Source organism: Dermacentor andersoni, chromosome 1 (genome assembly GCF_023375885.2).
Source record: "Dermacentor andersoni chromosome 1, qqDerAnde1_hic_scaffold, whole genome shotgun sequence".
In the NCBI taxonomy this organism is placed as follows: Eukaryota; Metazoa; Arthropoda; class Arachnida; order Ixodida; family Ixodidae; genus Dermacentor; species Dermacentor andersoni.
The window spans coordinates 196,199,268-196,222,356 of record NC_092814.1 but is presented as its reverse complement, the minus strand read 5'-3'; the positions used below and the strand labels follow the sequence as shown (position 1 = coordinate 196,222,356).

Genomic DNA, 23,089 nt, shown 5'->3' with positions numbered 1-23,089 from the left:
TATGGCAATGCTTTGTCTGCAAGAAAACTTGTTTCACGCATCAAACTGATGGCTAAAAACTAAATTTATATGCAGCATACAAGACTTGGCTCGAGATTCAGTTTTCAGCGCAGAGAGGAAAATGAACTTTGAAAGCAAAACAGCAATGAAAATTTTGTTTTGCATTTGCTGTCTTAGAAAATGCTGAAAACATTTCTATTTTGAAAAACAAGGACCTCTAGCGAAAAACGTGCTTTACAGATGTGAAAAGTATCTTCTCAAGAGTATCTTCTGAAAGCTATGGTAAGGGGGAAAACAACACACGTTGCAATGCATAGCATCGATATATCTCCTGGCAAATTGGGTGACAGTTATGCAAGCGATTGTGTTTTGCGACTAAAAGTGAAGCATAACCACTTTCCAGTCCTTTCAATCTGCAACGAGCTGATAAATGTCCAGGGAGTGCGTAAATAGCTGCGACAGTGTATTGGAAGTATGCTGAGTAGCATATTCTTATTAAAGAAGAAACGCAGTAATCAACACGTTGCAATGCATAGCATCGATATATGTCCAGGCAAATTGGGTGACAGTTATGCAAGCGATTGTGTTTTGCGACTAAAAGTGAAGCATAACCACTTTCCAGTCCTTTCAATCTGCAACGACCTGATAAATGTCCAGGGAGTGCGTAAATAGCTTCGACAGTGTATTGGAAGTATGCTGAGTAGCATATTCTTATTAAAGAAGAAACGCCGTAATCAACACGTTAGCTTCGCTAAGTCCTTTAAACATGGATTACTTTTTCTATATTAAAATGCTCATTGAAGAGGAAAACCGAAGGTAGAAAATTGCCGCTCATAAACAATTGACGAGCACGGACAAAAAATAAAACCTGATTTTCGCAGCATGGGTATACGAACGCCGCTGCATCAGTTGCACCCGCGTAGCTTGCACAAACAATACTATTAGCCCAGCTTTGACAAGCACCACATGATTTCGCTAGGCAAGAGCGAATGTCGTGCTGTGTGCCGTGTCCGGGCAGATCATCACACGCAGAAAATAAATCTTATTTCGCACCTACAGCCACATGTGCATTACCCACCCTTAGATTTGAATTTATCGGAGTCATGTCAACGGTGAAGTCAACCAACATCGCACGGTGCAGACAGCAAGGATGTTTCGTGGCAACGCTATAACGAGAACAACTAGATAACGTGCGCCCGTCAGGCGGTGAACTATGCTTAGTTTCTAGCGTCGCGAGCAACTCGACAACATGTGTTCAAGCTTGCATGAGTTATCAACAACTGCAGCATTCGTCTACTTTAATTTTTGCGAGGAGTTGTTATGCGAGCCGTATTTTTTCACGAGGATGTGAAGTACGGCGTATATAATAAATTATCGCTTTCAACCATGTAGAAGCTGGTGATCTTGAACCACGCTGGTAATCAGTGCATATCGAAAAAAAGAAACCTGATTTCTTTAACAGGTTATCTCCAAAAGAAGAGAAGAGATAATGAACGAAATAAACTCGGAAAAGAAGGACAAAGAAGCAAGCCCTACAGTTGAAGACGACCTCCACCTAACGACGAGAGCATCAAAGAGATTGACTTTCATTGACATCCTGCTTCGTTACAGCATACAGGTCGACTCTTCCTTGACAGACGATGACATAAGAGAGGAAGTGGATACATTTATGTTCGAGGTAATGTAGAGGGTGGTGAGCTATAGAGCGTGAAAACGGGTATAGTTGCTGTAGGTGGGGTAGCGTAAGCCCCACTATTCGGAAAACATGCAAAATCACTTCCAGGTTTTGCTAAGTAATTCGGGCCTACTTTTGAGTTGTTCAGCCGTGTAGGATGACTGGGGTGACCGAATGTTTATGTGGCAAATAATGCACAAAGTTTACGAGTAATCGAGTCCGAGATGATATGACGCAGCGATTACAGTTCCAGTCTCATCACTCTTGTTCCACAACGTAAAAGCAGCTTTACCACCGGGAGTGACTATGTGATATAAGCGACAGATCGAATGAATGGCATAGAAGCAAGGGAAATAAAATTGTTAGATTAACCGGCCAGCAGAGCTGGCAGCGCTTGGAAGAAATGCACGCGTAAGTATATATGTACTGAATCTAGGGACTAATTTTGTAACAATATAGAGCGGTCATGGATAAAGAAAAACAAAATAAAAGATAATTGAAGCAGTTTGAACGGCAACAGACCGCAAGACGAGATCTATTTCTGTATGCTCAGTGCAGCGTCCATGCGCCATGGTCCAGAACGGGCGATGTTGCAAACACTGGAAAAGAAAAGAAAAAACTAGTGCGAGAGGTAGATCGAAGTTTTTATTCAAGAGCACTAAACCGCGGAAAATGTTTTTGGCAGCAGCAGAAATATTTGTTCGCATGTTCAGCTGTTTACATATACAAGCTCACAACTTTTGACAGTACTAACAGCATCACATTTTTATCGTATATTTTGCTGCTCACATTGACAAGTCCATGAAGCATGCATTGTTTTTTTTTCATTGTAACCAGTTATCGCACGCATTCAACGAATGTTGGTAAAATCATAATTTCATTCTGACGTAGTTTCCTCTTAGTTCAGCTAAAAAATGACTTGCAGAAAGTTGTGTTGAGTCTGTCTGAAGGCTAGGCATGTCGCATTCACTTACAAATACACGCAAACAGTACTCTCATTCAAAGCCCGGAGATGACCAAAAGAAGTGTTAATTGTTTTACTCAGCGAACAAGTTCTTGCTTAGCACTATATTCTTGGTATTGCAGGTAGTTTCTTTTTAATTTGAGGAAGCTTCAGTATGAATTTTATTATCACTGATTTCGTTCGTCCAAATATATAAATAAATGCTCACAAAAATCTTGGTGAGGTTAACGCCAAACTAGCAACCTGACAAAGCCACACTTGAAATATAACAGTAAATATAACGCGTTTCGTATCATCGTGTGTAAAGTATAGCGCCATTCCATGAAGAAAACAAACAAATAAAAAGGCTTTGGGCTTCAATACAAAAAACTAAATGAAGTAACTCGAACGCCAATGGCTTTCGTTGGACACTTTGAAAATTAATATCTCGAAATTGGTGCAGTCCAGAGGATTCGTTCAAAGTGGATACGCCTGGCGAACTCACTGGCTACACTTCGTAGATTAAAATATGTGTAGCAAAATAATTGCTTAGTTATGTAAAACAGCGTAACATAGCATAATTAGCATATCGTTATTATGTTAATTATTTAATTAAGTATTTAATTTCTCCTTGAATTATGACCACCTCATCCAGCAAATTAGATAAACGGTTAGAATCACGCTATCTGTCACAGGCAACTTTAAAAACACCCTGCATAAAAACATGCTACCAGTGCAACCTTGAAAGATTATGGTTTATTTTTTCAAGTCTGAAATAATTTGCAAAGTTTGCAGTTGCTCTATCGCTTATATCTTTAATTACATAGTAGACCTGTTCTCCCCAAGATAAGTTAATCAGCGGGCCACCACAAAGTATTTAAGCGCCACTCCGCCATTCCTATACATTTCAGCCTTACGCAACAGTACACTTTCCTCATTTCAGGGTATGAGCAGCGATTGGCAAAAATGACGCATGAGCTTCATACAGGCACAATTATTCAGAATGAATCAGCTGCGCAAGAACCCACCAAAATATGTCCCCCATCAAAAATAAATACTCTGAAAGACTTTCGTTAAAACCAATATCAATATCAATATCAGTGCAACTCGCATTTTCTCTCTTTGATATCAAACAGTGACCTGTACTTTGCTTTCAAGAACGTTTACCCTTTATCCAAGCTTCCATGTCGCTCCATGACTCTAGATTAACATGACATGAACCATGGCCTTGAACCAATAATTTTTGTACGTTGACAAGCATAACAGAGACACTAGTGAAGTGTGTGCTGAATTAGATAAGACAATACCTTAAGTTCAATGATGTGAGGAAATGCTCCTCAGCTATAGAAGCAGCTAACTGACGGGCGCTGCGGCACAGCTGAAATCTCGATACGTGGCTTCGATCGACACGTTTTAGCAAACACGCGTTGTGGCCTTTAAACCTCGCTGTATAAATGATATGCTTTCTGCTTACAGTGTATGTTGTGAAGAGAAATATTTTCAATACTGCTTAAAGAAAACTTCACTAACCAACGCATGTCGCGCATTGCAGGGACACGACACAACTGCGATGGGCATTGCTTGGTCCCTTTACATGATTGCATTGCACCCGGACGTTCAAGCTAAAATTCACGAGGAATTGGAGTGTGTCCTGCAAGGCGACCTAGATGCTGATATAACGTTGGAAGATTTAAAAGAGCTCAAATACTTTGACCGCGTGCTCAAGGTAGGGCGCAAATTTAAATATGTTACAACGGGAGGGAGGAAGGGATCGTGATAGAGAGGTTTACCTGTTCCCTTTTACAGGAAAGCCAACGCCTATTTCCATCGGTACCCCTTATTGGGAGAGCCGCAGCGCAAAATGTTAAAATCGGTAAGTTGACTGCCCTGCAGTGCACGCAGGCTCAATGCTTCCGTGGGTAAACACGTCCTGCCTTTTCATAAATAAACCACGGGACATGTAGAGCCAAGCACATGCCAACTTCTATAGGGTATGGTACGTCTGAAAAGTATGTGAATGGAGATAAAATCAGTAGCTGAATCCGATCTTATGAGTCCCCGAGTGTTATGAGACCCCAACTGTGAGAAAGTCACTAAATTCCTATGTTTCATCTGTTCACCTATATAATATAATATAGCAATAAAATATAATACAGCAATAAAAACGCTACAAAGAAAAGTTCGCATGCTGCTGTGTGCCCTCTTGCACCAGCCTATAGCGTCATTTTTTTTTCTTGTGTTAACGATGACTACGATGTCTGTGTTACATGCGCGCACTCTTTCTTTTGTTGTCTACAGACCACCGCGAGGCAATCTCCAAGGCTTTTTTCTCTTTTTAGAGAAATTATTAAAATACATGGTTGAATTGCAGTATAAATTGATTTGTGGTGGCGATTTCAGTATAAACATGCCGGTTGACTGCAATATCACACGTGATTTTGAATTAGCTTTAAAAACGTATGGGTGTTCCAATGTTATCAATACTCCTACCAGAATTACCTGCGATACGTCCACATGCCTTGACTTGTTTATTACCAACTACGGATCAAACAGTGTTCAATGTGGCACTATTTCATACAGCTTGAGTGATTTCATGCCGGTATTCCTCACTGTCAAACGGAAAAATAAAAGATCACCAGAACGAGTTTGCTTCTCGCAAATTATAACTGAAGAACGGCTAGTGCGTTTTCGCGATGACTTACGTCACGTAGTGTGGAACAATGTTGTTGCTGCTACAAGTGCTGATTGCGCTTACGGTGCTTTTCTGGAAACGTTCATCTCTTATTACGTTAAACATTTTCCTTCCGTTCCTAAAGTATCCGCTCCATCAAGGATACGTAAATCCTGGATAACTATTCAATTATTTAAATACATAAAAGAAAAGGCAAGGTTATTCAATAAATTCATCACATCTCGGGATCCTGGTGATTTAAGAGTGTTTAAATCATTTCGAAATGGCTTAACTAAGGAATTACGTGCTGCTACAACTACATTTTATAAGCAATCCTTCGCATCTTGCAGCCATGACAGCAATAAGATGGGGCATTGGCTTAATTCTTTGCTGAATAGAGTGCCCAATTCAGCGGCAGGGTTGCGTATAATTTCTGATGGAGCGGACATACCTGACGAGAAGTTGGCCGACTATTTTAATAATTATTTCACTAATCTACCTAAACGCAACGTGAATGAAAACGCCTGCCGTTTCATTACAACGAACTGTGTGCCTTCAATTCTTTTGCGTCTCACAAACACTTCAGAAGTAATTTTACTGTTCTCCGCGCTAAACAATAGCAACTCCTGCGATGCTGATAACATTAAAATCAAGCCTGTGAAATTTGCAATAGATATAATCGCTCCAGTACTAGCCCATATTTATAATATCTGCCTTTCTACCGGTGACTTCCCGTATAAAATGCACATGGCAAAAGTAGTTGCATTGTTCAAGAAAGGTGACAAAACTGCCTTACCTAATTATAGACCTGTGTCTATTCTCCCTATATTTTCGAAGTGCTTGGAAAAAATAATTTTTTGCAGAATATCAGACTTTCTGGACAAGCAGAACTATATAACTAAGCATCAGTACGCTTTCCGGAAAAATATGTCAACACAGCTAGCTTTGCTTGAACAGAAAGAACTAATTCTAAATAATTTTGAGGAACGTTTGCTAACATTGTGAGTATTTGTCGATTTTTCAAAAGCCTTCGATTCTATAAATCATGATCTCTTGCTTAGTAAGTTAAACCACTACGGTATACGTGGCAATGCACTTGACTTGATTAGGTCGTATCTTGGTCATAGAAAGCAGTTTGTACAAGTAAATAGCTTTAAATCTGAAGTTCGGTCGGTCAATGTAGGTGTACCCCAGGGCAGTATTTTAGGGCCCCTACTCTTTAATATCTTTATTAACAATTTAGTACACATTGATGTTGATACGCGTTACGTAATCTATGCTGATGACACTACGTTATTCTTTTCATCTAACCGCCCTGCCGAATTGATTATAAGAGCTAATGCAGTTTTGAATAAAGTATACACATGGTCATTTGACAACGGTTTGACTATTAATTCGCAAAATACTAAAGCAGTGTTATTTCGCGCTAAGAACACGCAAATTACACTAGAGGAAGATTTGCTAATGAACAATTCTAAAATTGAACTCGTACACTAGGTAAGATCGCTAGGTGTATTTTTTGATCATACTATGACGTGGCAGAGCCATATAGATTTTCTTGCTAGTAAGCTTTCACAAATCACTGGAATTTTTTATTCCTTGAACTATCTTCGTCGCGCTCGCTCTATTAAGTGCTTGTTATATAATTCACTTTTTCTCAGCCATTTAAATGATTGTTGTTTTGTCTGGGCTACCACTTCTGACACAAATATCAACAGGCTGTACATACTGCAAAAGAAGGCTCTTCGCGCTATTTGTAATAAACCATACGATTTCCCTTCAGCTTATTTATTTCATAAACTTAACACACCGAAAGTGCAGGCCCTTTTAAAGTATCTTTTAGCGCTTGCGTATAAAAATGAACAGAAAAAGTACATAAACTACATTACTTTTATGGCTAATTTAGAGCTACACGAAACTCCATACAGCACAAGAAAGCCAGAGTACTGGCACGTACTAAAATCGCGCACAAACTATGGATCACAAATGCTTTGCTCCTGGCTACCTCGGTTATTAAACGATCTTATTGTTAATAAAATTGATATTGCAACTTGTTCTGCTCCTGATATTCTTAATTTTTCCTCTCATATGTGAGTTGTACAATGCGTATATGCTTTTGAGGTGCAGTGAGATTTTGTGTTTTTGCTTGCTTGCTCACATCTTGCTTTTGTTGTATTTTCTTCCTCGCCTGATTTGCAGTGCGTATGCATGATATGTTGTAGTGCTTGAATATGTAAGTACTTGAGAAAACTGTATTTACGCTCTGCTGCTCCCTTCTTTTTTTGTATTAAGGGTATTTGGGGCTGGTCAAGCTGCTACGAGCAGCTTTTTTCCCCACTTTACCCCCGCAAAGCTCTATTTAGTTTTTGTGGAAATAAAGCGTACATACATACATACATACATACATACATACATACATACATACATACATACATACATACATACATACATACATACATACATACATGCATGCATGCATGCATGCATGCATGCATACATACATACATACATACATACATACATACATACATACATACATACATACATACATACATACATACATACATACATACATACATACATACATACATACATATTCATTAATTTCAACTGCTATCCATTCATGACAAGCGATGACCCCTTTCTCGAAAGTTCTGCTATGGTCACTTGTAGATTTGGGGAGCGTGCATTTTTTTATATTTTAGGGATGCGTTCGAACGTTACCCAAGTCTGTTGTGGAATCGGTTCCGCTCTCCGCATTCACAACGCCTTCGACATTGCTTAGGAGCTACATCTGGTCGTTTCCTCCTCGGGCGTCTGTTTCGGCCGGTCGTGTGGGAGACGCTTCGGTTTGCTTTCTTTCAGGACAGCATTCTGCTCAACTTTGAACACGGGCTTGGGCAACGTGTATACAAGGTTATCAACGGCGACAACTCAGTTTACTTGTCGCGCCATCTGTTCCAAAAAGAATCACCACTCCTTCTACCCTTGCAGACTGTAAAGGTTGCGTTCTTCAGGCAGTGTGGGGATGCACTGAATTATCCTGTATTTGCCTCTTACTGCATGTTAGACTCGCCTGCAACCTTTATAGTTCTCACACTTTTAGAACCGACATACGCGAACGTCTGCAGGGGTGTGAGAAAGCGTCACACACAATCCGGTCACGGTCGCAGTGGGAAGAACTTCTAACAGGCACTGCATTAATCTTGCATAAGCGTTACTACTAAAGACAACAAGATGTCCGCGACAGGCCGATGCATATATATATATATAGATTGTTGGGCGAATGACAAGCCATGTACCGTTTGACAGGTGGCATAGTGTAGCTAGCCAAAATTTTGTTAATATAAATCGTAGTAGAAGCCCGATTGCTAAATCGTCGATTCAAACGCGGGGTGTTCACTGGAGTCCACGTGTTGATGACGTGCGTTTCTTTCCAATAGGCGTTATCTACTGGCGCCTATAATAGCTGCATGACGCACCACTGAGACGCGCACCCTTTTTATCCATGAGCACGCGCTCGTGATTTTATCGGCTACCTCCACCAAGACTCGCCTCATTATATCTTCTCCGTTGTAGGCTGAGAAAAAAAATACAGAAACAAGGCGCGTACGTACAATTAGTTACAAAGATGTAAACTACTCATATGCACTTGCATGCTGCCGCTTGGTGGACGACGCACATGCGTTAAAGAGAGTCGAAGCGATCATTCGCCGCTGTAGGTGACCTTCGGGACAAGTATGTGGACGCACGTCACTGCTTTGGTAATGTGTGCGCACTTGGCAAGAGTGTCGTTGCAAGCACACCACGAGAAGCTGGGAAAACGTTGCTAGCAATCAGTGCTTGTCAACGCTTGCCACTACCATAATTCTTTAACGCTGAACCTCACTGAAAAGAATCGCTGGTGTCTCAGAAGCTAGAACATTTCCTTTAGGACTTCTCTCTCTCTCTCTCTCTCTCTCTCTACTGGTAACATGGTTACAATTTAGATTCTCGACTTTTGCGACTGCGTTCTCACGAGACCGGAAAGCAAGAAAGCCTGAAGTCCTAAATGTGAGTAAGAGATCAAAGCGAGCAAAGAAAGAAATATTCTGGCACCGTAGCCCTCATAACCCGGTTGCATCTTTGCGATGTAAATACGCACCACAATTATCACCAGCAATAAGCGTTCCGCTCAGGCAGCCGTGCACTTAGTTATACTTAGTTTCCCATCACTCCATGTTCCACGAGGCTATTTTCTTGTAACAGCCGGCTTGTAACAATTGTTAATTACGTTTGACGTACTAAATGAAGATAATTTATTTGCCACTGCGCAATTTATTCTCTGCGCGCAGGTAAACACATCGTTCCAGAGGAGAGTGACGTTGACATCTTCATATATGCTCTACATAGAGATCCAGGTGTGTTTCCAGATCCTGAAGTGTTCGATCCCGACAGGTTTCTACCAGAAAATGTTGTACACAGACATCCGTACGCGTATGTGCCCTTCTCCGCGGGTCCCAGGAACTGCATAGGTAAGGATCGACTTTGTACTTCTCTCGTCAAATGAACAAACACAGGCGTGCACATGCCAAGAGGCGCCATGGCGCACGCGTACACACATGTGAACTCACACGAAGCATTAGACATCCTCACTGCTGCCTTTTCGTTTTGAATTTAATTTCGTTTTTTTATTTATCATTTATGAAGGTGCGCCCAACACTACTCTAACTCGTTCTGCGTGCGAATGTTCGCTGTCTGAACGATATAGAAAGTTTTATGAGATGTTATTACTTTTCTAAAACGGTATACGTAACCATTGCTATCGGCATATTGGACATCTTTTCGTAATTCTGACTGCCGTGTTTGTTTAAGTACGAGCTTCGTTTCGCTAGTTACAGTGAAATGAAGGAAAGCGAAATGTTTTGAATGAGATACTTCTAGAAAAAGGAATATTGGATGGCTGGAAATTTTTCCCTTGCTGAGTAGCATAGAAGCATTAGTAGCATTCATGCCGTAGAAAAGCTAAACGAAGGGAAGGTGACTGACATTTTTTAATCATCTCTCGAGCCATGGGGCACCGAAACTCCCACAGGCGTTTGGCAGCGCTTCTTGGGGACAGCCAGCTTGGTTAACGGGCACAATCGCTTCCGATTGAGGTTTCTCCGAATTCTGGAAACTACACGCAGCATTAACGCAATAACGGAAGCGTGTCAAAAGCGAATGTGCTCTAGAACGCGAGAAAAGAAAATTATAAAAAATAAGAAAGAAAATCAGTCTCGCTAGATTGCACAATTTCACTTATTTGTTTACTTATTCCCAAAAGAAAACTAAATGCAGACAAGCAGAGCCGAAAATGAAAGGCAGGTGTGAACTATTTCTTTATCATGCTACTTTATCATGCCCACTTTCGGGCATCAACAGCTTGGCCTCTGAAATAAAGTTTATTCACTCGTTCATGCTACTTATGTCATTCGAACAGATGAAAAAAAAAATGGTTTGTTGCTGACAGACTAGTCATTCTATACCTTTGGAGTTTCATTATAAATTAGCTGGCTAGAACTCGTAAAACAACTCAAAATAATTTATTTATAATCTACAAAGTTCCAGTAATTAACATTTTACTTGCTGAGAAACGCTACTGCAGTGTTCAAACTTGTCATTTCCCAAATCTGAAATGTCGTTTTTTCGGTTCTACCACAATTATCCGTTAGCCAAAATGACTGACATGCTTTTCATTTAACGAAGTTCTGTGTCATTGGTGTTGGTTAAAAATTACGATTCCAATTGACTGTTTGTGGATTCTGAAGGGGCCCCTCGGTAGGCCACACAGTAAATTTTAGTTATACGCTGGAAGTTGTAACGTGCCCTCTAGGAAGTGCTCTAGCTTAAGAATATTTCAAATTGGTTTATTAATAGCCGAGACAGAAATATTTCGTTGCCGCGAACCCATGATTTCGGGAGGCGAGCGTCACCGCCACCATAGTTGTTCTCTCCACTTGCGCCTGTCTATCCTTCCCAAGCGAAATTCCTTCCCTGCGTTCTCCCATACCGGAGCTGGAGGATCGCGTGACGCAGGCGTCACGGGCCTCACCTTCTTTTTACAGCGAAACTGTCTATGGCTGCCCTCCGGAGAAATCGTGGCGGCGAACAGAAAAAGCCTTAAGGCAAAGCCAAATTTCTCGCAAATGCTCTGTAGCTCTCAATCTAATGCAGGTATATTAGAAAAAAATAACACTGAAATTGACCGCTAAGACGACTCTATCATTACGCCGAGTTTCATTTACGTGTCATAATTAGATAGTTCACGGTGAAGCTGTAAACGTTGCAAAATTCCCGTCTGCCGTCATACCTGGGCATCTACAGAGGGAGTATGCTTACAGAAAACGTCTGTAACTCTTGTTTTAACAAAGCTATCCCGAAACAAATTATATGACAATTGGCTGCTAAGACGACTGTAACGTTACGCCGAGTTCATTTACTTTTCACAATTAAGTAGTTCCCAGTGAAGTTGTAAATATTGTGGAATTCCCGTCTACTGTTAATACATGGGCTTCTAAGGGAGGGAAACGGACAGCCCCATGCTTGACCGCTAGAATAAAACTCTAGTCCTTCTAAGTTTCATTCAGCTGATTAACTAGGAAGTGTGCTCCCTCGCAAATTACAAACAAACGTGTTTCATTTCGCGCACTCCTTTGGACTGCGCCCCGGTCAACGCATATGGTCGGTGGCGTCGAGGATCGGTTTAACGGCCACTTGCGTCTAAACGGCGCGCCGTCACGACTGCGCCTTTAGAGCGACGTCGTAAAAGCCCTTAGGCGGTATCTCTGTGTATATATGACATAGTGCGTGACGTAGTGCGCCTGATATAGTTGTAGTTGAAAGGACGTAGTGCGCCTGATGTAGTTGTAGTGGAACTGAGGTAGTTGAGGTCATATCTGACCATAGCATACCTATCTGCTTGCTGCCGCTCGGCTTTAGCTTTGCAGATCAACAGCGTGGATCAACTGTAATTGATTTTAAAAGAGGAGACGATAACAGTGTGCTAACCTATCTCGCACACGAGTTTGAATTTTTTTCACAGCTAGCTTCCAACGCAGCCAGTAATAATAATCTACTTTGGCTCAGCTTCAAATCTTGTGTTATCCCCTCTATTACTAACTTCATACCAACGAAACTGAGGAACTCAACAGAGAACGATCCTTGGATAACACGTGAAGTGATTCAGGAAAAGCGAAGAATAGAAAAGCTGCGCAGGGTGGTCAAAAACACAAACTGTCAGCCTTCCATTCGGCGCAAACTACACTGCGCCAAAGCAGAGTTCAGACAGAAAGCAAGAAATGCCAAACATTACTACTTCAGCGTCACCCTTCCTAGTTTTATTAAAAGCATTCCTAACAGGTTTTGGAGGAACCTTCGCACTAATAATTCCACGGCGTCGCACACAGGTCCCGAGGAAAAAGAGGAAAAAGCTAATGCATACAACAAGTTTTTCGGCTCAGTTTTCGCCACAGATAACGGTATCATCCCTCCCAGTTTATCCTTTGGTCCATCAACTATCGATTGCCTTGAAGTCACAGATGCAGGGATACTCAACCTACTACTTAGCTTCGATCATAAAAAATCCAGCGGCCAAGACTATATCTAAAAAAAAAAATTATGGGGTTTTACGTGCCAAAACCGCTTTCTGATTATGAGGCACGCCGTAGTGGAGGACTCCGGAAATTTCGACCACCTGGGGTTCTTTAACGTGCACCTAAATCTAACTACACGGGTGTTTTCGCATTTCGCCCCCATCGAAATGCGGCCGCCGAGGCCGGGATTCGATCCCGCGACCTCGTGCTCAGCAGCCTAACACCATAGCCACTGAGCAACCACGGCGGGTGACGATATTTCAAACGATTTCCTTATAAAATATGCAGAATGGTGTAGTAAGTATCTTGGGCTAATTTTCCGCAAATCACTTACTTTGTCTCAACTACCAGATGACTGGAAAATTGCAAAAATAATACCCATTCACAAATCTGGAGATAAGCCTTCAGTACCAAATTACCGTCCGATATCTCTTACTAGAACTTCGTGTAAGTTATTCGCACACATTATCCTAAAACACATAACCATTTTCCTTCAGAAACTAAATTCCTTGTCCCCTAATCAGCATGGATTTCGTAGCGGTTTGTCCACTATTACCCAGCTAACCGAGGTAGTTCATGACCTCGCATTTAACATCAATAATCGCGGCCAAATGGACATGATTTTGCTTGATTTATCGAAGGAATTTGATTGCGTATGTCACAATAGATTAACCGCAAAACTAAGAAGTGTAATCGGAGAGGGATCTGCTCTTTCATGGATAAAATATTTCTTAACAAACCGCTCACAGTTCGTGTTTTTCGGAAGTGTTAAATCACAAACAATTCCTGTAACCTCAGGAGTTCCTCAAGGTTCCGTCCTGGGGCCACTATTATGTTTAATCTTTATAAATGATATTACAGAAAACATTGACTGTAGTATCAAGCTCTTCGCAGACGACTGCATTATTTATAAAGAAATTCACAGCATCACAGACCACCTTAAACTCAATGCATCCCGTGATAAGTTAGTAGACTGGTGCGCTAAATGGCAAATGTCCATTAATGTAAACAAATCCGTAACTATTGCAGTAACACGTAAACGGAACCCGTCCTAATTCACTTACTCTATTAATGGTAAACCACTAGCTACTGTGGAACAACATAAGTATTTATGCGTTACGTTGACGTCTCACCTCAGATGGGACAAACACGTTGCTAACATTACGGCAGTCGCACTACGCAAACTGTTCTATGTAAAAAGATGTTTAAGAATGGCACCCGCGTCCGCAAAGCTACTAGCATACACTACATTAGTAAGACCCGTGTTAGAATATGCTAACACAGTTTGGTTCCCTCATTCCCTAACTAGTATAACAAAATTGGAGTCAGTACAGCGCAAAGCCATAAGATTTGTGTATAACAAGTATAAACGCACGGACTCTCCCACTAACTGTATAGCTTCTTCTGGCATTAGGACTCTATCCACAAGGGCAAAATAGGCACGTCTCAAGTTTTTGTACCAACTGCTGCATGACATCTATAAGATAGATGTGTCTAAGTATATCACATTTTCACAGTCGCGCCCGACTCGTCATAAGCATAAATACACATTAACTGAATATTCTGTCAACAATTACTTGTTTGGGCAATCGTTTTTTCCACTTATAATACGCGAATGGAATCGGTTAAATCCCGATGTCACGGACGCCGAAACAGTGTCCGCTTTCACTGCAAAGTTAGAACGTACATCTAAACTCTAGTACCATCGCCATTGCCACACACTCTCTCTCTCATTTGAACGCTATAGTTCCCTTTTCTAAGATTCCTGCACTTCCACAATGTATTTCCTTTCCTAATATTTACTGGTGATGACCGTTGAAATGTGTGCCGGTTGTCTTGGTGTAAGAGATTGCTTATGCGATTGCACATAATTTTGTTCTTGTACTATCACTTGCTTGCTTTCTTATTCCATTCTCATTTTTGTAACAGATTTCAATCCTGTGCCTGGTTGTGCTTCGCTTTTTTTATTTGCAATAATATTTTGTGCTGGTTTCCACATTGTGCATGATCAATAGGGCATTGATTTTCCTTTCTTGGCAAACTGGTTGTAAACCATCCTCGTGGTTGTGCTTCATTTCGTGTGCGCAGCATGCCCGCTTTCGAAATGTTAATTTGAATTTGTGGGTGATCTTTGCCTTAAATTCTCTGTATAAAAGCTTGCTTTCTTCTCTTTTTTCTCGAATAATATTTTGAATTTTAAATTTTTTTCACAATGTGCTTGATTGTGCACTGTTAGGCTTTATTGTAATATTGATGTTCTTGCTTCAAAAACTGCTTAGACCACATTTATTGCTTTAATGCTACCCTGGCGGATATGCTTCGGTATTTCCTTGCCGATTCTTTTTTGTTTTGTTTTTCTGTCTTTTTCTTTTCAAACATGATTGTCTTTGTAATGCCCACCTGCTATGCTCTCAATTGAGCGTACCAGTATTGAAAATAAATAAATAAATAAAATAAGTATATCTTTGTATTTCGCATAACTAACATATACGTAATTGTACGCATAGTTACATATCACCATAGCAGCTTCGCTGATCAGCCACCTTCACAGGGTAGAATGGCTCCTCAATTTTCTTTTTCTCTCGCTTTCTTGTCTCGTTTCGAGCTGCACACGATTTTGCGCGCTATGCACGAGAACACCTAACTAGAGGTATAATTAGGGTAGAGGCTTGGGCGAATTGGTCGTGGTTCATAACGGCGCTGTTTTGCGTAGCGCGCGAAAGTAGGAAAGGAAGGACAGAGATTCTTTACTTGTCTCTGTCCTTCCTTTCATACTTTCGTGCACTACGCAAACACCCCCGTTATGTAGCGGTATAAGTCAGTGCTACACGAACACTGAGGCAGACGGAAGCGGATCACAGAGCACGATCGTGCGCTGGAACACGGCAGAAAATGACATAGTTTCGCTCTCAGCGCACACCACGGCACGACGTGGGAACAAGCGGAACGGAACGGAAGTAGATCTCTCTTGCTGCGGTACGAAGCCAAACAAAGACACGCACGCATTCAGTTTGTGCGTTTTATTTGCTTAATTGACATAATTCTCAGTCATGATAATTCTCAGTCACGTGCCACTGTGAGAGACGTCACAGCACAGCGAGCTATTTAGGCGCGCTTGCGCGATTGACGTTGAGTGTCTGGCCGGGAGCGCGGCGCGCGCGAGTAGACGGGCGCAGAGTGTTTGGTTCGAAATGTTAGCTCTTTTCGCGGCGCGTAGCGGTGCAATGCTTAGCAGGCACGATCGTTAGCGCGCATTGTATGCACTGCGATTGTCAGTTCGAAATGGTCAGACCTGGGAGGGACCCTTTACAGAGTGAACCCCACTGCGATTGCGCTAATCGACTTTAATAATCCGTCGACTGGCCTTCTTTCCCAGTACAGCCGGCTTGCCGGTCGGTATGCTTCTTTTTTTTTGTCGATCCTTACCACGGACTATATAAAAATGTGTGCACAAATGTGGTAAATGAGCTTATCGTAATTCCATCTTTATGTGAAATTATGATGCCCGACGGTACGGAGCGACGTACCACTGTTGCCCTATCGCATGCTCACGTCTCGCTTCCATTAAGAAGCGAAAACTGCCATTTTCCTAAATGAAGATCCTGCACTGGATATACCACTGACGACTGCACTGAAGCATCGTCATGTTAGAAGGGAAATCAACGCCTTAGAATATTTTGGCGAATTGTATGCGAACATCTACGTTAAACTTATATGCCATAAACTGACTATACAGAAAGTTAAGTGATATTTTGTTAAGCGATTAATGATTAGTGATTGGTGCATTGTGCTGTAGCGAAAGTGCGAGAGGTCAGTTAGAGGTAATCTACAAATCTTTCGGCGTGATGGAATATTGCCAAAACAAACGATAGCGCTGCAACAAACCAAGTGGATGTAACGTAGTTGCACAAATCCGCTGTCCGGAAACTTATCGAGAAGTTGTTATAAGAGTTTGTTTTATTTGTTCTTGCAGGTCAGAAGTACGCTTCGATGGAAGTTAAGATCATCGTCGCTACCCTTCTTCGACGCTTCTTTTTGAAGGCAGTTGATCGGCGAGACCAACTGATGCTCACGTGCGAACTTGTGTTGAGGCCAGTGAATGGACTCAGAGTTGAGTTTACGCCACGGTCACGGGGCATCTGAGCGCATTCCTCTGGCCTAGTTCTTGAGTTACTGAGTTACTCTTTCTTGAGTTACCGTAGCGGCAACTGTCTCGCTGGTCTTTCCGCTAAGAACTACAATCGCAGCAAGGTCATTGATTAGGAAACAAAATGGGCGATGCTGACCTCGCACACTTGCAACCATAGGAATGAAGATGTTCCCATTTGCTTCGAGAGTCCCCTGGGTATGGCACTGTAAGCTTTAGATCGAGGGTTGACCATACGCGTACAGGGTTTGATGATCGGCCATGAATCCCCTATAAACTCTTAACGTAGATGGACATAATAAATCTACAATGAAGTAACATTCCTTTACAGGCTACGTGGTAACCCAGAACAACGTATTTAAGATAGAGCAAGTACCAGTTAGTTAGTTAGTGAAAACATTATTGAGCTCTAGTAATTATGTTCTTCTGCGGCTTTGGCGGATTCTTCGGGGGAGTCTTGCTCCTTGTGTCTTCCCCGGAGGTCTTCACCCGCTGCTTCGTCCGTCCTCTATCGCAATGGTCGGCTGCCCTCAGTCCAGGGCTCCGCTGGCTTCTGCTGTCTGTCGTGCACGCCGCACTAGAACCAGCGTTTCGCTACAAGACTGCACGGTAGTCAAGGCTGAAGAAGTGGCCGTTGATCTAGCGTCAGCGGAGGGCTATCGGATCGGACAGTCGCTAACAATACTCTCGGACTCGTAAACAGCCTGCCGCAACTACTCGCATGGCAGAATCAGTCACCGAGCACTCCGCATACTCTGCTCAGCAAGTACAAGAGATATTGTGATGGGGAACTGCTTCAGAGATCATCATGGTCAGATGCGCCACTGTAACAAAGGAGAGTTGAACTTCGCCTTGAGTTTTTTGTTACAGTGAAGTGATTCCAAATACCATGCAATACTACCCAAACCATTTTTAGCAGAGCTGGTGTATTCAAAATTGTTGTATTGTTACAAAAACTCTCTCTTTATATGCACGAGCTTGTACGCAGCGCATCATCGTTTATTCGTAGAACAAATGGCTACGTTGTACTGCCTTGAATCTAGCTGCTATACTAGGAGTCATAAAACGCTCTTACCAGCTGCAAATGGCCATAGACCAAAGAAAGATATCATGCTCCCACGTTTTACAGCACTTATTGCGAAGGACAGTTCAATATATCATGATTCACTGAATATAATAGTGTCTTCTCTCTGGGTTTTGTTGTCCGAGCGTTCCTGGAAAATGGCCCTATTTGCCATTTTGCAATAGGGTTGCGGTTAATATTTTGCGTTTATATAAGATACTTAGGTTTGCGAAGACTTTAATGGCGTCAGCTACCCCTTTTCACATATAGTTACTACAACAAAAGGCCGCATAAACGGAAAATTTGTATAAAAGGCACCAACGCCTAAACTACACTCGCCTAAATAAATCGCGCTATATGCTGCAGCTCAGCAAATCCAGCTGAGCTGGATTTCTTCCTTTCTTTTGCTTTCTTTTCGTGCCTCTGTTCTTTGCAACAAAAAATGTCGCAAAAAGATCCTTAAAGGTAAAGTTCAGTCACCTTAATATACTCCGGACAGAGCACAAATGAAAACAGGGAGTGAGGTGGTACGCTAGTGAAATTTCTTTTTCGTCTCAAGTATCTGGCTTTTTTACTATAAAACCATACAGTCCGGCCATCTTGGGCACGTATTTTTTTGCCTCTTGTAGTGCTGTGCAGTGACTAGCTGTGCATTTTGTTTCCCAGCATGTCCTCTGTCAGAGGCGAGCAGGCTGCACCACGTTTGACTATAGGGCTGACTGCAGGTACTGCTAAGCACCACCCGTGTTATGCAATCCAAACCACGGTATCGTGCTAGGCCGAAATGATTATCTTCTCCACTCTGCAGCACTTATGGCTTTGCTTCGTCGAAAGCTCAAGGCTTGAAACACAGAGTCATGGTGGTATAGACGGCTGCGAGCTATTCTGTAAAATTGCGCTAACCGAAGCAGGAAGATTTGTAGTACTTATATTTTTTGTCCCTGCGTGCTTTAAAACAGAGAGATGGACTTCATAACGTAATGTCACGGCCATTGCTAGAGCTTTAAGGCGTAAGACGCATTGCTTTGGGACAATTGCACTACAGGAAGTGACTGGCGGCACGGTCCGCGTCGCCAAGTATGTACTGTCATGTGGGCTTTCAGCAAAGACTGCAATTACGCTACGAGCACTTACTTTTCGAACACATTCAATTCCCTTTGCCATAGTTATTAATGCGTGTGCGTGGATGCGTGTGCGCGTGTGTGTGTGTGCGTGTCACAACTACGGTCGTTCAGCGAGCGCGTCAGCTGGCACCGAATGAGCAATATCGCCAACCAGTTTCTTTTCTACATGCAGATCAGTAACAAATTATGTACTGTTAAAACAAATGGCTCCCGCTTAATTAAGCTCACGTGTCCTCGTAGCTGTTATATGTGCTTTTTTTGCCGCTAAAGTTTTCTTCTATTCCTCCTGCATATCCAGCTTTTCTGGACACGTAGCAACTAGCGCCCCAAGCGGCCGCGGCACGTAGCTAGCGCGTCTTCAATGTAAAGAGCGGGTTTCTCGCGAATAATTAAAGCTGCAGGTCGAATATCGAAAAGGACAGGTGATAGATATGTTCTAGAAGACAATCCACATGAGACAAATGCAGTGATCGCGCTGTGGGAAGCTAGAATTTTGTTCCCAGAGCGGGTAAATATTCAGCAATGGAAACCTATGGAAACGATGGAAATTTGTAGACACTTTTAGACACATTTGTCAGACACTTTAGGCGTTTTGCGATACGCGATTTCCCTCGCCGCGACCGTCAGCAGCATAGCAACCGGACGGTGCACTAGAAATGTATCAAGCGCGATAAGCACCCGCGCGAGAGCTAGCGTGAAGGTTGTCGTCACTCAGGGGCGCTATTCTGGACACGCATGGCGGCTGCACGGCCGCCATTATCCGCCATGTTTACTCTCTGATTGGCTGTCGAGAGGTCACGTGTTTTAAAATTTGTGCCGGGAAGCGGAAGTATTGCAAAATGCAATTTTGCGTTTTCATCAAGATGACGAAACGTGACGTGGAGCTGCAAATTTTATGGACTAATACATTTTTTTGGTCCTTGGCAGCTATATTGCGATGTTAGCGCTTCAAAAAGAATGTGAGCGGTAGCGCGCAGAAGCCAGTGCAATGCATCTGCAATTGCGCGAATATGTGGTGGCGATCCAAGATGTGCGCCATGCCAGCTTGCTGATTGGCTGAAGGAATATCTCGTGAGGAGCGTCACAGGAAGGGCTGTTTCGTAAACGTCATTTTGACGATACGTGACGTTGCGCTGGGCCGCCATTGCTGAGATTTTCCGCTATAATTTTTGCTGCGACGAGCCGCGCGAATTATGCTAATGAGCAGCCATATGCAATGGCAGCCTAGAGGAATGCGTATCGCCACATTTTCCCCGTCGTTTGGCACCACGAAAGTCTTTTGTTCATAACGCGTGCTCATAGTATTTGCATCGCTCTCGGGTGGTGTTGACATTTGTGTTTGGGGCCATCATTTTTTAAAAGAACGCGTTTATACGAAATAATATTGGTTGAACATAGCAAACTTTCGGTAATGTTGTCCACTTTTCACTGCTGCATTTGTATTGTAATCAAGATTAATGCCTTTTTGCACAATCAAAACTTATGACAACGGCCTCTTTCCAATTTATAAAAAGAAATGTACGCAAGGCGGAGCCTTGAAGTTTCCTCCCTCGGTGCGAGTAACCAGCGAAATGAACAAGAGATGGCAGCGCCGGCGCTTGCGTCGCACTAGTGGATATCTCTGGCGCGCGCAACGCTATCGGTGATACTCGGCCGTTTCTCAGCCAGCCGAGTCGGGCTGAGTCACTTGCGTTTCACAAGATAGCGATGACGTGGCCTAGAACGTGCGCGCATCACCACTGGTAGGTCGCGTATGTTGTCTCAAGCAAGAAAACAAGCGCGTTAGCGCCAACCATGCGATGACTCATTCCATTTTCCGGGGACACGCATCCCAGCTATTGAAGCAGACGACGGCTTGTACGCAGCAGACGACGGAAGCGAGGAGCGTTTTTGACGGAATAATCATATGCTTTGAGATAGCTGCTTTATTTTTACTGCGGAGGAAAACTGTTTTGCTTTACTGGTAACGCTACATTCAGTGCCATCTTTTCAGTTTCTTAGGCGAAACGTCAAGTTGGCGTCACGTTACGTAAGCAGAACTGGGCCACCAGCGCCATTTTGTTTGCGTCGCGCCTACGTCATACACCGAAGAAAATGGCGGAATGTCCAGAATAGCGCCCCAAGGCACTCGCGAAGCGAACGCGCGGCGCGAGATAGCAGCGCCGCTTAGCGGCCCCGCTGCCGCTCCCGCGCCCGGAGCCGTGGTCTCTCCACTCTTGCTCACGACTGTACTTCAATAAATATATGTGCATGTGCGGGATACCTCGGCTGCGTTGCTCCTTGCTTCGATTTTCAACCAGTTTACCCACACGATCTCACGCATGTATTTCTTTTCGTGCCTCTGTCAGTGTTTCGTCTTTTTACACACACACCCATTTCGCCGTGGGAATTTAACGAGATAATATCGCACGACACCCGTATCTACACGTCCGTATACATATTTCTTCGGGCTTTCATATTTTTCTTTTTTTTTTCGCAAACTCGGCGCCCCGAGCAGTTTATTGATAGCTCCAAATGCTTTATTTGCGAGCACTATGCCTTTCGATCATGCCTTGTTCTCCTCCTTAGCTCAATTCATTTTTATGTCAAACATGGCGCCTTGTATTCGATCTATTGTTATTATGTTTTTTTTTCGACATGCTTTGTAACCAATCCTGCCTAAGGCCTGTTACGACGCTGACAGTACGCCTGAAGTAATAAGTAAATTACAGGGCGTTATTTTCCATAGCCATGGTCTGCGCAATCCAGAAGCCGTATGAGGGCCCAGGATTAATGATGACTAGCTGGGATTCCTTACAGTGCTCTCAAACTTGGGTAAACAACGCCTTTCGCATTCCAGCCCCATCAGAATACGGCTGTCGCTACCACAAATTGAGCCCGCCGTCCCGCTTTCGGCAGCAACGCAGCTGCTCACCACTCGACAGCTTCGCAAACTTTATTTTTTATTTATTTCAAGATGTTGTCAATCACTCTTACGTATTTTTTCCCCTTTCATGGCACTTTCTGTTGATTTTTGATCGCATCTAGGCTTTCGGATGGAGTCAAGCATAGTACATGAGGTTTAAGGCCCGAAAACAATACAGGCGGTATGACAGACACCGCAAAGACTAGCAGGTGATTAATGTCCGGTTCCTTTCGGTGTTGGCTTCTTTAACTCACTGCCATGAAGTACGACTGGAAGGAAACCACCTCCCTGCAGTTCCCGGCAATTTCTACTTGGAACAGGACAACGACAACATCCCTGTGGCTCACGAGTTCGCCGTAGCAAGTCGATTTGCGCTGACCGCCAACGCTTCGTCAGTCATCCAAGAGTCATCCACGGCTATAGATCATCCAAGCTCATGCTGGGCAGTGCCCAGTCTCAGATAGAGCGCTCAGTCTGCAAGAGCTGGCTCTGGTGATCTTCGGTTCTCCGTCAACATCGTCATCAGGCAGCGCCTAGTTCATAAGCGACTGTAGTCACGCCAGTGGTTTCAGTCGGCATGGTCGAGCAGCAGCGGTGCAGTCGACTTATTCAGGGTGATAATTTTCATTCCTGTCGCTTTACAAAAATAAAATAACGTGTTTCTGCTTCTCGTACCATGCTCAAGCATTCTTTTCTTATTTGCGAATGTTCTCACGTAGTAAAACTGTTACCTTTTAGCTCTAACGTGCAATCTAATCCGGGTCCCGATGATTCTGCAAGTCTTCTTAATGTACTGGTTGAAGTGCTTAAAGCAATTAAAACGCACTTAGACACGCGCCATAACAAATTAAACGGGCACTAAAGGCAAATACTAAGTCGACGTCGAATGTTTAAATACCATTCCAGAAACCTCGCAACGCTTGCTTCGTGCGAAGAAGTGACTTAGTT

At 42.9% G+C, this 23,089-nt stretch overlaps 1 protein-coding gene across 4 annotated transcripts in view; it reads left to right on the top strand.

Annotated features, from left to right (window-relative positions):
* LOC126546976 (cytochrome P450 4C1-like) overlaps positions 1-22,815 on the top strand; it is a 72,332-nt gene extending 49,517 nt beyond the window's left edge. For 3 of the 4 annotated variants that reach the window (XM_055062929.1, XM_050194719.3, XM_055062931.1), the window contains 5 exons: positions 1,463-1,678; positions 4,171-4,344; positions 4,425-4,491; positions 9,624-9,803; positions 16,876-22,815. In XM_055062929.1, the coding sequence (XP_054918904.1) occupies positions 1,463-1,678; positions 4,171-4,344; positions 4,425-4,491; positions 9,624-9,803; positions 16,876-17,045 (807 nt within the window). In that variant the 3' untranslated portion in view covers positions 17,046-22,815. The remainder of the gene's footprint in view (positions 1-1,462; positions 1,679-4,170; positions 4,345-4,424; positions 4,492-9,623; positions 9,804-16,875) is intronic. The other variant, XM_055062930.2, reaches the window with a different exon arrangement.
* The last annotated feature ends 274 nt before the right edge of the window (positions 22,816-23,089 follow it).